The sequence below is a fragment of the Drosophila gunungcola genome (genome assembly GCF_025200985.1).
Source record: "Drosophila gunungcola strain Sukarami chromosome 3L unlocalized genomic scaffold, Dgunungcola_SK_2 000003F, whole genome shotgun sequence".
NCBI lineage: Eukaryota > Metazoa > Arthropoda > Insecta > Diptera > Drosophilidae > Drosophila > Drosophila gunungcola.
The window spans coordinates 342,754-363,212 of NW_026453179.1; the positions used below are offsets into that span (position 1 = coordinate 342,754).

Consider the following 20,459-nt stretch of genomic DNA (forward strand, 5'->3'; position numbering starts at 1 on the left):
AAAACCAGAAGAAACGCGTCTGTTTTAAAGTATAGATATTAACTATATACATATATAATTATATAAAATTTAATCATTAATGGACCAACAATGAAAACCATCCTCGCGAATAAAACGATTTTTGGGTGTCATAACTTTGTATTTATTTTTCGTATATCTACATAGTGAAATACTATACGAACTGGCTCTCAATGGAATGTAAATTTAAAACGGACTGGAGAGCCTCATAAGTTAAGTTTTGTAATAATTTGTAACCGAACTTCAAACCAATCTTACCGTGTCAAAAGGAATCTCAAAGAGAAATTTCAAACTTTATAGTTCAAAATACAACACAAATAAAACACAAGTGTTAGATATCGAAAATAAAAAGCATCGAATTAAAATTGGTCTTGACCATTTCTTATAAACATTTACTGTTGTACATAGTTTGTATTTTATTCAAGTGTTTTGCTCTGCTCTATTGAGTGGTGTAAAATAGTATGAGTGGGTTCGGATTAGGTCTACAAAAGAATTTCAAATGTATTTTAAAATAGTTGCAATTCGGATATAAACATAAATTGAAATGTATAAATATTGAATCAAATCGCGACATGCTTGGCGTACACATATTAAACAATATTAATATCAGTTAGACTCAGAGACGTTCTATGAGCTAAATACAATGCTTTAGTTAGGCGAGTAATTTAGTTAAGATTTTCTTCTCTTTTTTTCTTGAGTTACCATTTGCGTGTTTAATATTAAGTTTTGTGTTTTCCAACTTGTACAATTACGAAACGTTATTTGGGTTTTGCAATTACAATTAATAATTGAATGGCATCCTGTGTGCTTCCCCTTTCTAGGCCTAGGCCCCGCCCATTTCGTCCACGGCAATGGCGCAGAGCACGTACATCATTCCGGCGCTAAGAAGAGCCGTAACCGGCACAGTCACAATCCAGGCGTAGGCAATGTTCCTAAACAGGTGCCAATCGACACTGCCATCTGCCGTGGGCGCATCATTGTTCTGGCCATCCTTATCGATTCCCGCCAGATCATGATCCTGATCCTGATCCCGATCCTTCGTCTCACCCTTCTTGCGACCGCCTGCACTCACATGCCCCACGAAAACCACCGAACCGACCTTGCAGTGAGTAGTCGAAATGGGTAATCCAATTTTGCTGGCCAGCAGTACGGTGATGGCGGCTCCGACTTCAATGGTAAAGCCTCTGCAAAGAAAAAACAACAGCAATTAGTTAATGTATATATATAAAAATAAATTATGGGTGAAAAAAACAATGTCTGGTACAAAAAGGCCTGTAGGTGTTTCTAAAAGCTTATGTAACACATATTTTTTAAAATAAAATTTGTTCTGATAAAAAAATGACAAGCTTAAGACAGTTTTTTAAATATTTAGGAACTAAGGATATAAAAACGGAAATCTTCTTAAAAATGAAATATTATTATTCTTTTTAAATCCACTTGTTTCTGATCAAACATAAAATCAATCATTTTGTTTAATCAACTACTTTTGTAAATTGTTTAAAGAAACAATTTCCATAAAGTCGGCTAAACGTAGTTAAACTTTTGGAAATGAAATAAAGGCATTATTGCCTTAAGGCTTTGTTGTTATTTCTAAAGGAACAATCAGGATATCATTAATAGAAGTTTTGGAAGTTGTTGCAATAAAATGTAAGTTAAGTAACATGTAAAATCTTCATAATCATAATTAAACTCAAATTTAAACTTAATATTATAATTACTTAATTTTGAATCATGGTTCTAAAAAGGTTCCAAAAACTTACGTCGATGAGGTGATTTTGGTGAGGTCATTGCCAATGGTCTCGATGACGCGCCGTCCCCACAGCCAGAGACCCACGGAGATTCCAACGCCGCCGTAGATCAGAATATAGATGGGACTCTCCGCCTGCTGCATAACCGATCCCTCGCGGTAGATCATATAGAGGGCGATCAGTGGGCCGATGGCGTTGCTTACATCATTGCCGCCGTGCGCGAAACTGCCGAAGGTGGCTGTCAGGATCTGCAGGAACGAGAAGAGCATGGATATTTCCTGGGTCTCCTCGGCACCGCTGGCCCTTCGACCGCCCGCCGTCGTCCGCTTCAGCTCCTCCTCCTGCTCGTTCAACGCCTCCTTGCTCTCGATCAACGGCACCTTGCTGGAATTGGGCGACAGGGTGGAGCTGATCATCAGGTCAAGACTGCCGCCGCTCTCCACCACCTGGAGGTTGTTATTGGTGGCCTTGGTAGCTCCGGCTCCCGAATCCGTTCCGTTGGCACTCGCCTTGTGCTGGAAATGGATAAGTATTTATTAATAAAATGTGATAAAATCTTGATTACTATAAGTATTTTAATGGCTTGTCGTAAAAATCATTTCCCTAAAAGTCTTATTAAATGGTAACTTAAAATATATAAAATGATGTAGCAATCCAATAAGTATTTGGTTGGCCTGCCATTAAAATAATTTAGCAAAAAATTAAATTTTAAACTGTTATTCGTATTATTAATTTATAATTTTCTCTTGTATTTCATTAGTTAGGATTTGAAGCGCTTATATGCATTATTAAACTATGAAGAAATCTAGCGACATAGTTGTGTCTTCTAATATTATCTGTTCTTATGTAGAATTTAAGAAGCTATTATGTATTCTTAAAATCATTTCGATTTAATAGCAATTTCGGTGGTTTGTCAGTGGAATAACTTCAAGAAAATGCAATTTTAAATGGAAATGTTAAGCAAGTATACATCTCCCCTGCCTACTTGTTTATTAGTTAGGACTTGACCATACTTTTTGCTCCTCCTTGGGCGACTGCATCCGCTTGAAGCACTCCTGCAACTGGCGTCCGTTTTGCTGCTGCTGCTGTTGCTGCTGCTGCTGCTGCTCGTCGATGAAGTTCAGACTGGTGATGGTCAGATCGGTGTTGTCCAGGCTAGCCTTGCCCAGCAGGTCCTCGGCCTTCTTGATCAGCTGCGGATCGATCTTGTACTCCTCGCCGGGCGCATTGTTGTTCTTGGCCGCCAGTCCGAAAGGGGCCAGCTTGAAGGTCCTGGGCGAGTTGTCGCTCAGCGAGACCAGCTCGGTGATTTCGGCGATGGCGGGCAATGGTTTTCCTTCGCTGACCAGCGACAATGGGCGGCGCTGCTTCTTGGGACTTCCCGACGGTGAGGACTCTGGAAGTGGATTTGTGGAAATTTTTATTCAGCAAGATCAATAGATTTATTTGTACAATAATAGGCTCTTAATTTGGACCTGTTCAAAGTCACATACTGCTTATTTGGGTTTCATTAAATATTTATCTTGAACGAATGCTATTGTACTATTATAGGCCTACTAAAAAGGTGGCGACAATCTCTGTATTAACAACCTAGTTCTAAATTATACTCGATGGCATATGGCATAATTTTGTTTTATGCCTAAACAAACAAGTCTGAAACATCTTCCAACGATTTGGCTATAAATACTCGGGCTTTAGGCAGAAAAGGCACAACGATTCCAGAATCAGAAGACATAATCCAAGATGCGATCCCAAGTAGCTATTTTCTTTGGTTTAGTGGTCCTTTTGGCGACTGTCTTGGCAGATGATCCGGCCACGCCCACTGATCCTAGCACGCCCACTGATCCTAGCACGCCCACGGATCCTTCCACGCCCACGGATCCTTCCACGCCCACCGATCCTACCACCCCTTCGGATCCAGCGACGCCCACCGATCCTACCACCCCTTCGGATCCAGCGACGCCCACCACACCCAGTAACACCACTGCAACCCCCACCGTAGCTCCCAGCACCGTGGCACCAGGTGGCAAAAAGAAGGCTACCGTCACGCACTACAAGCGCAAGATCAACCGACCAGCCAGGGTCCGTAAGATCCACCGCAAACGCGGAGGTGCCGACAAGGACCGCACACGCCGGAACCGATCCCGCCGGAATTAAGGCAATACATACGAATTTGAAACCCGCAGAACCGAACGATTTGGCTAAACGACCCATGAGCACTTTTTGAACCCTATTGTTATGTTATTTGTACTTAAGTTTTTAATATATTCGCAATATTAAATGAAGAAATTAAATGGTCTTACAATTAATCAGCTATCTGACTTTAATCTAATTAAAAATGATTGACAAGGGCAAATTCAGCCATATTTGAAACATTAAGATAGAGAACAACTATAAAAAGCCGTGCTCCAGTTAACCTATTTGTAAGCTTTTTAAGATGAAGCAATTTTTCACATTGCAATAAATGGTTATTAGCATAATAAAAGCAAGGCTTACTTTTCTAATCCCTGTCTTTTATTTTAAGCCAACTTCTTGGGGTGAAAACTATTTTAGGGAACATTTTTTTTTGTATTTACCATTAATAATAGAGTAGAACATGTCTAAAAAAACACACACACTTAATATATAATATCGACAGCAATGGAAATCTTAAAAATGGCATCTAATCTATCTTATGTCAGCCTGCCAATAAAATAGAGCAATCAAGAATAATTAAAATCAAACGATTAAATCTTGTGAACTTTTTTAGAGCGTGACATTGCAAATCCTATACATTAAAAACAAAAACTAAGTATGCAGTATTATCATTGACTGCACCAAAACACTGCTCTTCAGTGTCAAAGGTCAGAGCTTCTGAATCGAAATTGACAAAGCACATTTGTTTTGCCGAACAAAAGCTGTGTTTATTTTACTAAATTGCCAAGAGAAATACTTCTCTAAATCAATAAAAACATGGAAATCTGATAATCAGTTTATCATTTAATATTGCAGTTACTGATAAAAATATCTAAAATTATAGAAAACTAAAAGTGCGAGGAACAAATGGGTCAAATAGAATCTGCAGGGTACGATAAGGTGAGTCTTCTTTAATTCCGGCTGGATCGGTTCCTGCGCCTACGAGCGCCTCCAGTTCGGCGGATCTTGCGAACCTTGGCTGGTCTCTTGATCTTCCTTTTGTAGTGGGTGACGGTGGTCGTCTTCTTACTGGGTGTCGCACCACCAGCTGTAGTGGGTGCGGTGGTGGATGCCGCGGTGCTCGGAGTAGTGGCCTCGGTGGGAGTGGTGGCTTCAGTGGGAGTGGTGGGATCAGTGGGCGTGCTAGGATCAGTGGGCGTGCTAGGATCAGTAGGAGTGCTGGGATCAGTGGGAGTGCTGGGATCAGTCGGCGTGGCGGGGTCAGTAGTCGGATCTGCTGCCAGGGCAATCGCAACAAGGGCCACTAGGCCAAAGAAAAATGCTAGCTGGGATCGCATCTTGGCTAATGTCTCTAATGTGCTTGTTCTGACTAAAGCCAACGTATATATAGCCAAATGGTTGGAGGATGTTTCTGACATGCTTCCCTCAAGCAAACAACAATATATATATGTTTGCATATAGACAATGATCTAATTATTTGGGTTATTTAAACAAAAATTTAATCTATCATATATCTACTGTTATTTTATTTGTACTTAAGCATCTACTACATTCGCAATATTAAATGAAGAAATTAAATGGTCTTTCAATTAATCAGCTATCTGACTTTAATCTAACCAAAAATGATTAACAAGTGCAAATTCAGCCAAACAATTATAAAAAGGCGCTCTTCGGTTAACCTATTCGTAACCTTTTTCGATGAAACAATTTTCCATATTGCAATAAGTGGTTATTCGCATAATAAAAGCAAGGCTTACTTTTCTAGTCTCCGTCTTTATATTTTAAGCCGACTTCTTGGGATCATTATACAAAAAAGTGGCCCCAAAATACTTTTTAAGCCCTTACACAAAAATTCTTTAACGGTGGAATAAAGGTTCCTCTACTTGGGTGAAAAATATTTTAGGGAAAATTTTTTTGTATTTTACCATTGAGAACAAAGTAGGACACGACTAAAAAAACACACACATGTTATATATAATATCAACAGCAATGGAAATCTATCTAAATAAAATATCTATATTATGTTATGCCTCCCAATAAAATTGAGTAATCAAGAATAATTAAATTCAAACGATTAAATCTTGTTAACTTTTTTAAAGCGTGGTATTGCAAATACTATACATTAAAAACAAAAACTTATGCAGTTGTGCTTGAAGTTCTCTATATTATCATGGCCTGCAATAAAACACTGCTGTTCAGTGTCAAAGGTCAGAGCTTCTGAATCGACATTGACAAAGCACATTTGTTTTGCCGAACAATTTATGTTCAGAATAGGCTTCTCAAGCGAGAATCAAGCTTATAAAGTGTACCAAAGCTGTATAAAATTTTCTTGTTTATTTAACTAAATTACCAAGAGAAATACTTTTCTAAGTCAGTAAAAACATGAATATCTGATAATCAGTTTATCATTTAATATTGCAGTTATTGATAAAAATATCTAAAATTATAGAAAACTAAAAGTGCGAGGAACAAATGGGTCAAATAGAATCTGCAGGGTACGATAAGGTGTGTCTTCTTTAATTCCGGCTGGATCGGTTCCTGCGCCTACGAGCGCCTCCAGTTCGGCGGATCTTGCGAACCTTGGCTGGTCTCTTGATCTTCCTTTTGTAGTGGGTGACGGTCTTCGTCTTCTTACTGGGTGTCGCACCACCAGCTGTAGTGGGTGCGGTGGTGGATGCCGCGGTGCTCGGAGTAGTGGCCTCGGTGGGAGTGGTGGCTTCAGTGGGAGTGGTGGGATCAGTGGGCGTGCTAGGATCAGTGGGCGTGCTAGGATCAGTAGGAGTGCTGGGATCAGTGGGAGTGCTGGGATCAGTCGGCGTGGCGGGATCAGTAGTCGGATCTGCTGCCAGGGCAATCGCAAGAAGGGCCACTAGGCCAAAGAAAAATGCTAGCTGGGATCGCATCTTGGCTAATGTCTCTAATGTGCTTGTTCTGACTGAAGCCAGCGTATATATAGCCAAATGGTTGGAAGATGTTTCTGACATGCTTTCCTCAAGCAAACAACAATATGTTTATGTTTGCATATTGACAATGATCTAACTATTTGGGTTATTTAAACAAAATTTTAAGCTATCAACTATTAAAGTTACTGTTTGATCAGTGGCAGCTTAAGTATAAGTTTCTAAGTCTATAAATGGTACTATAAAAAAAAAATACTAAACCCTTAGTATGAAGGATTACTTATTTATTTTATTACACATTAAATCTATTCAGCTCACCCACAGAGTCCTCGAAGTTGAATTTGACCGGATTCTCGGCCCGCAGCCGTTTGGCAATCTTCCGGCGCTGCAGAGGCACCACCACCAGCTGCGTGAGTAAGGCCACCAGCAGGGAAAGACCAAAACTGGCGCTCAGGGCTATCCACGTGGGTATGTTGTCCATGTAGAGCAGCTTGGGTCCATCCAGCACCACGCTGATCACATTGATGAAGAACGTCACGCCGTAGAAGATGGGCAGCGAACGGAATCCCGCCTTGAGTGGCTCCTGGGCACGCAGGATGAAGCGGCGAATGGCCAGGAAGAGCAGGATGCTCACAACTCCGCTCAGCACCGGCGAGATGAACCATGAACCCACAATCGTGCCCAGGGTGGTCCATTTCAGGCCCTGGGCGCCGCGTGCCACCAGCGAGAATCCGATGGTCGAGCCCACAATGCTGTGCGTTCCCGAGATGGGCAGCTTCAAAAAGGTGGCCACCAGCAGCCACACGGCACTACTGGCCAAAGCCGACACGCAGCCCAGCATCAGCACGTCCTCGGAGCCCTCGTACAGACCCACTTCCAGGATTCCCTTACGCATGGTGTCCGACACCTTGTAGCCTGTATGAAATAAAAACACAATATTAGTACGTATTACTCAAAAACAGCTACATTTTGCAAATTACTTAAATAAGTTCAATTCAGATTACGTGTTCTTAATAAACAAGTGATTTTACAACTACTTAAATAAGTTGTATTTTATATTTTTCGTTTTCGACAAAATTCCTTTTTTTCTTGCTAATTGCAATCTTTGATTTTTTTTTTCCTGTTCGTTTGCAACATTATTTTAATTAGATGATGCAAAAATATTATATTTTATATGTTTTTAAAAATTAAGAGTTTTAACACTAAAAACGTTAAAAAAGTTGTATTTACAAAAGTTTAAATTTGTTTCAAACTACTTTATTAACCTCTTGATTTATAAAAGATTTAATTTTATATTTTTATTAAAAAACGCTAATTAATATTTCCTTTGTATTGTTTATCAATATTTTGTTCCTATAATTTTTTTAATCCAGTCATAAGAATATAAAAGTTTTTTTTTATTGTTTATTAACATTTTGTTTTTTCCAATTTTGTTCTCAAAAGATCAATTATCAACGTGTCTCCTTACTAATTTGGTAAGTTTTATGATTTCGTATTATGACTTAATATTTCAGCAACAATTTAGTGGTTATAAATATTATTTAATAACTTACCAATCAAAACGGCTCCCGATATTTCGCAGATGGTGGCCAGAATGCAGGCTTGCCGGATGGTGAGTACTCCAGAACCCACACTGGTGCCAAAGGAGTTGGCCACGTCGTTGGCGCCGATTCCAAAGGCCAGGATAAAGGCGATCAGGAATCCGAGGACTACCATCCATAGTAAGTCCGGCGAAAAACTCTCCATGTTGCCGACAATGTTGTTCGGTGTTCAATGTAGCTCAAAACTCTTCGGTGCAAACCACTAAACTTACTCAACTCTGACTAAATACTGATTACTCTTCTCGCTCCTCGAAAACCTAACTCAAAAACTGTATGCAGTAATGCGGTGCGGATTTAACTGGGTGGTGGATGACTTGAATTGTGCAAAACAATCTTTGGGAACTTATAAAATACAAGACTACGTAACAAATGAGGGTCGAAACAAAAATCCAAATTGGTTAATAAGTGAGAAATTCTTTTCAAATATTCTCTAAACAGCCATATTTGCGCTTAAACTTCATTGTCGTTATTTTCATAATGAAAATAGGGGAACAACTCGCCGCTTGGAACTGCGAAGGTGCGATACTTAGGTGACTAATTACCCTGAAATGTTTACCCTTCTGTTTAAAACCCTTTGGTTTGGAGCCTCTCTTCAAAGCTGATGACCAGCTCTGCCTTAAAATAAGCAATAAATAAATAAAATCCTACAAATAACCCTGGGTTGGACAAACAACACCGAAACGAAATGAACAATATTCCAAATTAAAATCCTTCTCCTTGACTGACAAATTCCTGCTGTCGACGGAATTTGATGCTCAATGTTGGGAAGTTTTCACAGGTATTCTCTCAACATTAATTCCACTTGTATTCGTTTAACTCCTGGATGACTCCTTTAGCAATTGTTGTGTTTACGTTTTGAGATTAAACGATAGTTGTTGATGTTGTTGATTAAGTGGATATATAGTGTTGTTGTGTTGGTTGTTATTAATTAATTATAATAAGTTTCTTGTTATGTTGAAAAGGAGTTAAGAAGTGTCGAGTTGGTAAACTAAAATGTGAGAGAAAGTCCTATCAGTAAGTTATTATTTAAATGCAAAGGACTCTTACCTGACGTTTGGGGTAGCAAAGTTGTTTCAACCATAGAGAATTATTCACCATGTCTGAAAGTAAATTACAAATATTTTAAAAACTTATGTGATGTGACTTTTTTCCTACTCAAACTGTATTAATCCACAACTAAACCTATTCGTTTAAGCACTTTAAGCCTTCTGAGCCAAAAAACTATTTAAAGCCTATTTTAATAGCACACCTACAATCTAGGTTAAAACTAGTTAGATCGGCATCAAATCGGTTGTCTAAAATACATTGTAGAACGTATGTAAAAATTACACACTTTTGAAAAAGGGAATATAAATAATTTGGTATATATTAAAATAACTACATATTCGGATTTTCAGAGTAAATATTTTTAATAAATCAAACAAAACTAAATAAGAATAGACTTTGATTTTATTAAAAGGGAAAGGGAAACGCATATTTGTTTCCACCCATTTTCCGTTTGATTTGCATGTGCCCATCACGTTTTAGCTACTTTTAACCGGTAACGAGCGGAACTCAACAATTCAATGAGTTTTCCAATTGAAATTTAATTGTTTGATTTGTGGACTTGTTTCTAATTTTCTTTCATTTGTTCATTTTCAGATACAGTCAGACCTACACGTTCAAATCTTTTGGGAGTGCGCGGTGTTGCGACAATTCAAATGAAAATTCGCAATTGAAATTGTAATTGCCGCCCGATTTTATTGTTATTGTTATTGTTATTGTTATTTTTGTCCAGACTGTTGTCGTCAGTGTAAATGCAGCAAACAATAGATTTTCATTGTTTCCAATGAAGATCAATGACTGCGTAATTTACTGATGTAATTTATTTCTAATTTCTATTTGACCCACACACCTTAAGAACTTTTTTTATCATTTTTAAACTATAATATTCCGATTTTTAGAGATCAATATGATTTTTATTTCGAGTGTAAAATTTGTTTTATTAACCCCTAAAGTCACTTCAATATGATTTTTATTTCGAGTGTAAAATTTGTTTATTAACCCCTAAAGTCACTTCAATATGTTAAATAAATGGGAAAACAACCATATGTTAATATTTTAGCCACGTGAATTCCTCAATGTACAAAATACATCATAAAACGTTCAAATACCTAAGGGATCCCCAAAGAACTAGAAAACAAAACAAAACAAACCAAAATAACAATTCCATTTCGCACATTTCGTAAACGCGCAGACATATTTGAACAACGCAAATAGAAAAACCCCAAGAAAACCCCACCCACAAACAAGTGGAAGGCAAATGACGCCAAGAGGTCTGTGGGTGGTGGGTGGCAGTGGGGTTAGAGGTCAGGGGGTTGAGAAAAGTAACCAGGACAAATGGCTGACACCGTGGCATAGCAAGGTCGCGGTGTCGCATCGTTTTGTGCCGACGCTTGGTCGCGAAATTTCCATATTTGCGTGCTTTGTCATCGGTGGGTGGTGTTCGCTTTTACGCTCTTCAACCTTTCCACCCATGACCCACCAGCCAACGGGTGCACGTTTCCTATCCTCACAATGGAAATGGGAAGGAAACAATCATAGGTTTGTGGTAATCGCCTCCAATTTGGTAGGGTATTTTGAACTTTTGAACTATAAATACGCAAACACGCAAGTGTGCTGCATAGTTTTTGAGCCACTGCATACGAAAATAAATGTTTAATTATTATGAAATCATTTCGATCGATTGAAATGAGTAATGGAGGATACCAATAAAGATTTAAGGTAATTCTACTAGAAATATTCTACAGGAAATATTTAAACCATTACTGAATGGTTTTATTTTAAAGAACCACCAGTAAATAGTCCTTTTCTATTTAAAGTCCGACGACAATAAATCAATTTCTGCACATTGTAGATTGAGAAATTACTGTTATTGCCTGGCAAATAGGCAGTTTGTAATTGAAATGAACCGTTAAGGCCGGGCATAGCGAAGGTTGGAGGGCAGTGGGTGGTTGGGAGGCGGGCAATCTATGTACACGGAGAGGCTTCAGGTATTGCTATTCCCATTGCATGACAAGTAAATGGAATTAAAATGGATTGAATGGCAAGTGCAATATAACAACAGATGACATAGGCCCACTATACACTGTAAAACATTTTAAAACCTTAAAAAGGTAATCATTTTCTTGATATTTTGTATGCCAACAAAAGTTTTAGAGGTTGGAAATCATTCAAAAATGTTTCTAAATGTATACTTAACAGTTTTAATGAAACGGTGTATTTTTATTTCAGACGGTACAGAAGTCGTGCCTGATCGGACGACTATATCATATAGCTCCTATAGGAACAATCGAAAAAATAAATATAAACTAAGCAGTCCTTTTTCTAATTTATGTAAATATATTTCGATACAACGTAAGGGTTTATTTTTTCAGAACTAGGGTTTTAATTTTATCATATAGCCTGCCATTGGAACGATCGAAAAATTAAGCGGATAATCATTACTACTTTCTCTGTTTTTAAACATTCCCGCATAAAAATCGAAATATAGTCGTTTTAAGGAATATTTAATTTTTGCAATATCTGCAAGGATATATTTTTTGTTGGGTGTACAATGCACCTGCCGCGTCACTGAAAACCTTGACATTGCCGCCTACCAGCTGCAAATGCGATTGCAACAATTGCTGCAAACAGTAAACTGCATTTAATATTGATTTAATTTGCCGCACTGTCCCAAGGACGCCTTAGGTTAAAAAAAAAATGAAAAGAGCGGCGTAATATGGAGGCCTGCAAGCGATTTTTCCTGCACGCTCGTCCAGCTAACACAATTTCCACTTGTTGTTTTGCCGAGGCGGTGGGCTCACTTTTGGGGTGGTTGCTACCACAAGTTCAAGGTCGTTCCGCCGCCACGAAATCCAGGGTAACTTTTTTCAAATTAACACCGCCTCATCCAATGGCTATCAAACTGTACATGCAGCGAAGCTCATTCCCCGTTCCAATCCGAAATCTCTGGCTCAGCACAATCCAATTGGAAACGCACTCAGGTGTGAAAGGGATGCTCACAAATAATTAACAAATACCTGCAACAAGCAGCAGCAACAACAACGAATGAGCGAAGGTCGTTCAGCAATAAAGTGAACAAAAATTAAAGGCTGCAAAAAACAGACAAGAATCTACAATTCCTAAAACGAAGTATTATACAATAAATTATAGAACGCATCAAAGAATATTTGTGTTTATTCCATACATGTAATTAAATATACTTTAAACAGTCTTGATCGTTATAGTGGCTCGGCTAGATTTTTTCCTATAGGAATTAACTAAATATTATACTATCTTAAATTATTATTATTTTAAATTATTCCGTTAATAAATAACTAACTTATTTAAAGTCTAAACCCTAAGTAATTTATAACGAACAATAGAAAAATGGGCAGAAGAATTCGAGTTCGTTCTAAGAGACAAATAAACTTTGTAACTTTCGTATAAGCTTACAGACACAAAACTATATATGTATATTCCATCTTTCGAGTTACCACTGTTTACGCAAACGTTTTTGGCACGTGGGACTGTACGAACTTGAGGAAGTAAACAAAATAATGCGGGCCTCGTTTGGCGAATTTTACCTATTGCTGATTATGCTCTCTTTGTTTTTCCTTCTTTTCTACCTTCTTGGCATTCATTAAAAGAGTTTAAACTTCAAAGCTGTTTGGCATTTGTGTGGTTTTTTTCCATCACACGCGATCCGAAAATGGAATCACGATTTTGTCGGGTGATATTTAAAACGTGTGCATAAAAACAGAACAAAAGGCAAGCTATGCTGCCTCATTGGATTTCTTATATGTATGTACATATGTGTTTACATTTGTTCAGATGAACATAAATGTGTATTGAAATACCATTCCCATTCAATAAATTTTGGGCACTTGGAAACAGGCAAATGTGGGATAGAATTCGTAAGAACTAAAAATCAGATACGATCAAATTTTGGACAATATTCTTCACAATTTTTAAATACATTTTGATTTCTTTTTGCACATTAAAAATGGTAAAGTTTAAGATTTTTTTATATTTTTATTTAAAAATCTTTTTGGAGAAGTTCAATTGATAAGAAGTTCAAATAAAGATATTTCTAACAGCTTTTTGAGGAAAAATGGAAATTGTCTTGATTATTTATTTAACTCTTGCATAGTTACATTTTAAATGGGTTTATAGACCAAAGTACCGGAAACACATAACAATAAGCTATTAGGGTATTTGAGTTATTAAACATTTTTAGAGGGGTTATATCGAATTTAATCCCTGGAGAGGAATCTTTAACTCTAACTGTACTTGTCAGTTTGAGAGGCACTTGTGCAATAACCACCGAACCACAAGTTGCAATTGGGAGAGCACTGTATCGCTATAATTCGCACACACACTTCCCATCCGGCAGCGAGTGTGTACACGCTTTGACCTTGCGGGGTGGCTGCCACCCACCAGCCACGTACTCTCAAACCGACTCATTCATGGCCCGGTCCAATTGGTTTACCCATTGATTTCATTATGTTGCAAAAAGTATTGAATATTACTTTGCTTGACGTAAGCACAAGGAATTAATATTCAGAAGAGGCAAATATATAATTTGGAAGTTTTACAGCAAGCGTATAACAGATTTGGGGATTGTGCTGTCTGTCGTTGCACTATTTTAAACTTTAAACGCATTTCGGAGAGCTGCTCTATTCAGTTCTTTTTCTGCCTGTTAAATTTAGTTCCCAGACGCAAAAACTGTACACAAAAAGATGCCGAAGTTTCGCTTATCCCCTCATACTTTTCGGATTCACAGTGGAACCACATATGTGCAACAAGCGTAATTCATTTGTATCTGCTAGATTACACAAGGTTTTAACCAGAAAGGGTTTTATAATTTCACATTTACAATGCCATGGAAATTGAGGTTTTGACATGACGGCTCAATTAACTTTTTTGAGGCAGACGGATTTCTAAACCGAATTTCACTGTTTTGATTAAAACTAACCTTATTTAAACATTTAAGATATATTTTTAAAATTACAAAAATCTAAAAGACCGGATGAAAAAGCACAAAACTATTTTTACCTCAAGTGGAATTAAGTAAAAGGTAAAAGGAACCAATAAATTTTGGTTCTTCTTAATACCAAAAGATAAGCCTCTATAACGAAATAGAAATTTTAAAAATTTTAATTAAACATTCAGCCTTTCCTTTTGCCTATGTATGTACATAGATGTAGTTTGGCAATAAAGTAAGGTTTAATTATTGGGAAGCAGTTTTAGGGCGGATGAAGTCTTAAAACTTAGTGATACGATAGTATGATACCATATTTGCTTGGTTCTAATATAAATTACGCCTTTAAGTAGGCTACAAAGTATTTCATAGTCGGGGCCAACGATTTTCTATAGAATTTTACTGGGAATTTTAAGAAAAGCAGATGTAACAAAAGATTTTTAAATTTCACAATAGACAGCAGCATTTTGCAAAAGGATGAAACAAAAAGAGAGGTGGGGGGCGTTCGATAATGAATCATTCTAGCGGTGTTGTTGTGGGGAAATGAGAGAGACCGAGAGAAAGCAGGGGGAGATGGACTGTCTGGAGGCTGCCAGAAGAGAGGAGAGAGCGAGAGAATGCGCAGGGAAGTAGCTTTTGTCGCACCTTGTTGCAGTTGTTGTTGGCTTTTGGTGTTGCTGCAGCTGCGAAGCAACAATAACAACCACAACAGAGACTTGAAAACAGCTGCACACCATTTCAATGGCTCTCAAACTGTTTTTGCAAAATATCGGCAAGTAACTGTACTCTGGACGGCAGTAAAAACAATACTTTTTTTGAAGACCATGTACTTTCGAATTGAGAGCCACAAAGTACTTTTTTTTCGTATTACCGCCCCACTTTTCTCCTCACTAAATCGATGGCTCAGTTTATTGATTTTTCTACTCAAACATTTTGTGTTTGTTGCTTGTTTGGTTTTAGCTTATGTTTGTGTGGGAAAAAATATTGACGAAAATCTATCACATACACACACACACACACGAGACGAGCACACCCACGCGAAAAAACACGCGGCGCCAGTCAGACTACAAGGATACAAAGGGATATATCCTGCCAACACACACACAATCACGCGCACTGAAAAGTTCGCCAGGAGCGGTTCCAATGGAAAACTTTTAGATGACAGCCATTTTAGAAAATGTGGAGTCGTTTGGTTTCCTCCTTTAAAGATACTCACTTGATCAGCAGCACTTTTTCAAATCAATAACTCGATTATTAAATAGGGACGAAGTCGCGCGCAACCACCGGCTTGCTTTGAGAAAGTGTGACCGTTGGTATGGCCGTTCAAATAAACCAAGATTTTTGGAAAAATATACTTCATCTGGGAAAATATACCAAAGAGACCAAACACTGTTTACGATAGTGTGGACTCAAACCATGATATAAGTCTTTGATATAAATTTAGCGAGATGTCGAACCTTTACAAATACTGTGATCAAATGTATTCTTTTTCCCGCCAACAATTTTAAAACGTTTCAAAGTATTGATGGCCCGGCAGCACTGTTTTAAAACTCACCAAATATGGCCTGCTAGACGGTTCAAATGGCGTTTGCTACTATGACCAAAAATGTATTTAAACAAAATGTAACGCTGCGAGCTGACTTACACAAGAGGTTAGCTCCGCAAAAGGGAAAAACTTACCGGAGAATTTTAATTTAGGCGCGTCGAATGTTGCCAGCTGGCGGCAAATCCAAAGTGTGACCGTTGACAGTTTGCTTTTGCGATTCGGTATTTTGGTCACACTGCTGCAGCCGTGACATTACAGAAACAAAAAAAAAAACAACAAAAAAATAGAGCCCTTGTAAAGGGGGATAGAAAATAGTGCAAAATTCATAGGGACAGCCAGTTAGGGCAAGGAACGCACAGAATGTTCCATTTCAGCGGCTTCAACATGATGTTTCCCGAGGGACGCAGTTTCCATGCCACCTACAAGTGCTTCTCTGTGTCCATGTTGCCCGGAAACGAGCGATCGGACGTGGAAAAGGGAGGAAAAAGTGAGTACTCCTTGGATATTCTCTACTAAAACCTAGTAATAATTAGTAAACTATTTGTATGCCCTGGTAAACCCTAGTTATAATGCCTCCTTCCGCGTTGGACTCACTCACCCGTCTGAATGTGGAGTACCCAATGCTCTTCAAGCTCACCAACGGCAAGAAATCCCGATCCTCCCACGCCGGCGTCCTTGAATTTGTGGCCGACGAGGGCAAATGCTATCTGCCCTACTGGATGATGGACAACCTACTGCTGGAGGAGGGCGACATCCTCAATATCGAAAGTGTCTCGCTGCCGGTGGCCACGTTCTCCAAGTTCCAGCCGCACAGCACCGACTTCCTGGACATCACCAATCCCAAGGCGGTGCTGGAGAATGCCCTGCGCAACTTTGCCTGCCTCACGAAGGGCGATGTCATAGCCATCAAGTACAACAAGAAGGTCTACGAACTGTGCGTTCTGGAGACGAAGCCCGGCAATGCCGTCAGCATCATTGAGTGTGACATGAATGTGGAGTTCGAGGCACCGGTGGGCTACAAGGATCACTCGGAAACGCAGGCTTCCGGCTCGGGACAGCAGGGCGCGGCGGGAACGGCGGGCGGTGAAGCCTCCGGAGGGGCCAACGCCATTCTCGAGGAGGTGGTTGAGACCTTTAAGGGTTCCGGCGTCCGTTTGGATGGCAAAAAGAAGAAGGAAAGCCAGATGGAGACGCCGGTCCTCAAGAAGGTGCTGCCGCGCGGTGTGCCCGACTACGATTTCCAGTTCGGCCTTATCCGTTTCGATCCGCAACATTCGCCCCATCAGTGACAGGGTCAACGATGACGGGGCCGCAGCTGGCAATGCGGATGGCTCCGATGCGGAGAGCTTCCACGGCACCGGATTCTCCATGAAGAAAACCCGCAAATAGCCCTAGCTGTAGTTCTAGTTCTAGTTGTATATTGTGTGACACATAGAAATTAAAGCAAGATCCTTAGAGGGGCAGCGTCAACTTGATGGCCTTCTGTTTGGGTGGCGCCGGTGGCGATATCGTGGTCATGGGCGGCAGGCGGCGTATCTTACGGCCATGCTTGCCCTCCTTGCGCTTCCACAGACCGGAACGCGGACGATTGCCCATCTCCCGCATCCGCTGGGCACTGCCCACGTGCTCCTTGTTGTGCTCCGGGTTGGAGAGACGACCCACGGTGGCCATACAGGTGCGCTGGAAGGCGAACTCCCGCTTGGAGGGCAGCTGCACCACCACCTTGTCGTCGAATTTGCGCAGGATTGTGCCGAAGGTGCCGGCGGCGTGGATCAAATGGCACATCTGGCCGGGATTCTTCTCCAGACAGTGGATACGGGTGCCCACGGGCAAGGCGCCCAGCGGATAGGCATCACCTTCGTTTGGACGCACTAGTGGAAAAAGAGAAAAAGGTCGAATGTTTACAAAATTTAGATGATTAGGAAGAAATCGACCGTAACAGAACATGTGATTTTTTTTTAATTTCAATTGGATCAGTTTTAACAGATGATATTATCTAATCTTTCTATTTTAATTTTGAAAATATATAGGAGAGTTGTATTCCCGCGATCGACAAGGTCTTTGAACGTGGTCACTTTTCACTGCGCAAGTACATATAGTGTTTAGGCGCAGTTAATTTCGCAAAAATAACAAAATTAAGAACATGTTTTAAACCAAATATCCTTCAATACGATACGAACTTCCTTATAAATTTATAACACCTTTTGCCAGAGTATATAAATTTTAGCGCTATTAAATATGTTATTTTTTTAACAGTAAAGAAAAGGGCGTTAAAAACAAAGTTTAAAAAATTCACTTATTAAATTCTTAGTTATAAATTAAAACAAGGCTTTTACAATTTACATTATTTAAAGAAATTTTTTTTGAGAGGTACAAGGAAATCAAGATTTTACTACCAATTAGAGTATCATGTATAAGTGAACTCACCCGGAATCCTAGGGATCAGTCGAGAGGTCTTGAGGATATCGCCAGCCTTCATGTTCTCGGTGGCCAGGATGTACTTGAGTTCATCGCCGACGGCCACCAGGGCGACTTTCGCAGTGCGGCAGCCATCACGGAGCACCTCGAGCACCAGCTCCTCCTGGGCTCCCTCCGTGGGACCATCTCGCAACCATTTGACCCAGCGATACTGCTGCTTTATGCCCCCGCCGATGCCCTTGGCCACCAGGCGACCGGAGACGGGATCTCTGCCCGCCAAATGGGTGATCTTCAGCGGCTCCACCGTGTACTCCTCCGGAAAGTGCACAATCCGCCGGAATTGCTGGCCAGCACCGGGTGCTGGTTTCTCCACCACTTTGGTTTTGCCGCGCAGCTGCTGCAGGTTGATCCCTGCTACCGCCATCCTTGGCGGCATTTGCAGGTTCAAGGTCGTGTTCAACAAACGCGTCAGACTTTGCATTTTGCCTGGTTTAATTAAGAAATCACACAAAACGAATTTTCCAAACTGTTACAAAATCGAAATGCGGCTGAAAACAGCTGTTCCGTCGAGTTGCCAGACCTTTGACTGGCCATACCTGGCTTCGGATGACGGCGTTGCCACCACTTCGCTCGAATTGCGCTCTTCTTCTTTCTTCTTCACCGCGCTGAAGCAATAAGAATCGGGAAAACCGCATTAAAATCGCTGAAAAAGTGCACAAATCGGCTTTTAATTATTGCCCAACTACTAGTGTTACGTTTATAGCGAGGGATTTAACAAATTGCATCAGCCAAAGGTTTTTTCCAAGAAGGTACGCAAAAAAATAAAAATAAACAAGGCGAACAAAAAATAATATACACACACAAACAAGCGAAAAACGTGTTGTATGCAAAAAAAAACTGAAAAGAAAAAACAACAAAAACAGTTCGGGTTTGATAACCAACGGCGAAAATATAAACAGCGAAAGAGAGGCGAGAATTAGTAGTAATAGAAAATCAATAGCAGAGTGAGCTGAAAATCAACCAGCTAAAAGGCATATAAATAAATACTAAGTTTTTATTTTGGAACACGCTCGCAAAACGCACACATACACATACGGTGGCCTTAAGTGTATGTACATATTTTGATGTTAGGTGGGAAAAAAGCGGGCGGCAAGTTTACGCAATCGCCGAGCGAAAACCAAAGAGCAGAAAAGCAGAGCTATACGTTGTGAAAAGTGTGCTTTTTGTGTGTTTACAAAGAGACAAACAAGACATCCGTCGTCTGTATGTATGCGCAGGTGGAGTCGGTTGTCGGTTGCTAGCTGAAAAATCAACGAGCGGCATTTTTTACGCATTTCCAATACGCCAGTTTGTATGTATTTTGGTGTTTTTATTTATTTATTGTGCTTCTCTTTCGCTGCCTTCCATCGTTTTGCCGTTACGAGTGACCCAACACACATGCACACACGCATATCTCTACTCGCCAATTCTATATGTAGCCGTGTGTTTATTTATATGGTCGTATGTATGGGCGTTTGTTTGCCTTTTGTTGTTCTCGTTAATTTTATTTTGGTTTCGTTTTGCATGTTTATGCATGCAAGCTCGATCGATTGATGGGGAGCCATGTGGGGCCATCCAGTGCGAGAGTTCTCAACCCGTTCGTGAGTGTGTGTGTTCCAGTGTGGCTTTGTGTTGGTGCCAAGTGGAGCCAAAGAAGTAGGAGAGTGGACCAGTGTTGCCAACGTTCGTTTATAACCGCATACAAAAAGTCGCATTATTTGCCCTCTTCCCCCGTTTCTCTACAAAATAACTCAAGATACAGATCGTTCTGCAAAAAGTTTCGGTTGCCATGGGAGTACCACTTTTCCCCCAAATCCCTGCAAGTAAGTTAAGCCTATGGCTAATTTCATTCCTGGCCATTTGTTGCACAGGTGCATAATAAAGGGTTTTGCAAGAATACAAATAGTAATTGAGTGGGTCACACTGAAAATAGTTTGTCCTTTTTTTTTTTTTTTAAATCAACAATAACTAAAACGTTACGAATCGTATAGTGTTTACCTATTTTAATTTAAAAAAAAATCATTTTTACGTAAACAAGCCGATCTGAGC

The 20,459-nt window shown here is 39.8% G+C and overlaps 3 protein-coding genes across 4 annotated transcripts; 1 reads left to right on the top strand and 2 right to left on the bottom strand.

Annotated features, from left to right (window-relative positions):
- Positions 1 to 118: 118 nt before the first annotated feature.
- On the bottom strand, positions 119 to 15,734 carry LOC128258240 (sodium-dependent phosphate transporter 2). 2 transcript variants are annotated; one of them, XM_052989753.1, is made up of 7 exons: positions 15,624 to 15,734; positions 9,451 to 9,503; positions 8,356 to 9,391; positions 7,121 to 7,717; positions 2,780 to 3,162; positions 1,779 to 2,281; positions 119 to 1,202 (listed from the first exon to the last, which is right to left on the bottom strand). In XM_052989753.1, the coding sequence occupies exons 3-7, from the start codon at positions 8,546 to 8,548 to the stop codon at positions 842 to 844; spliced, it is 2,037 nt and encodes a 678-aa protein (XP_052845713.1). In that variant the 5' UTR covers positions 8,549 to 9,391; positions 9,451 to 9,503; positions 15,624 to 15,734; the 3' UTR covers positions 119 to 841. The 2 variants fall into 2 exon arrangements, with proteins under 2 accessions (XP_052845713.1, XP_052845714.1); XM_052989754.1 differs by lacking the exon at positions 15,624 to 15,734 and adding an exon at positions 12,249 to 12,379.
- Positions 15,735 to 16,152: 418 nt separating this feature from the next.
- On the top strand, positions 16,153 to 17,423 carry LOC128258245 (ubiquitin fusion degradation protein 1 homolog). The gene is given in 3 exon segments (XM_052989763.1): positions 16,153 to 16,440; positions 16,518 to 17,218; positions 17,220 to 17,423. Coding segments are annotated over 3 exon segments (951 nt in total). The 5' UTR covers positions 16,153 to 16,313; the 3' UTR covers positions 17,343 to 17,423.
- LOC128258247 (39S ribosomal protein L2, mitochondrial) lies at positions 17,350 to 19,180 on the bottom strand. Its single transcript, XM_052989766.1, has 2 exons — positions 18,381 to 19,180; positions 17,350 to 17,824 (listed from the first exon to the last, which is right to left on the bottom strand). Exons 1-2 carry the CDS (start codon positions 18,850 to 18,852, stop codon positions 17,406 to 17,408), a joined length of 891 nt encoding a protein of 296 aa, XP_052845726.1. The 5' UTR covers positions 18,853 to 19,180; the 3' UTR covers positions 17,350 to 17,405.
- Between the last annotated feature and the right edge of the window lie 1,279 nt (positions 19,181 to 20,459).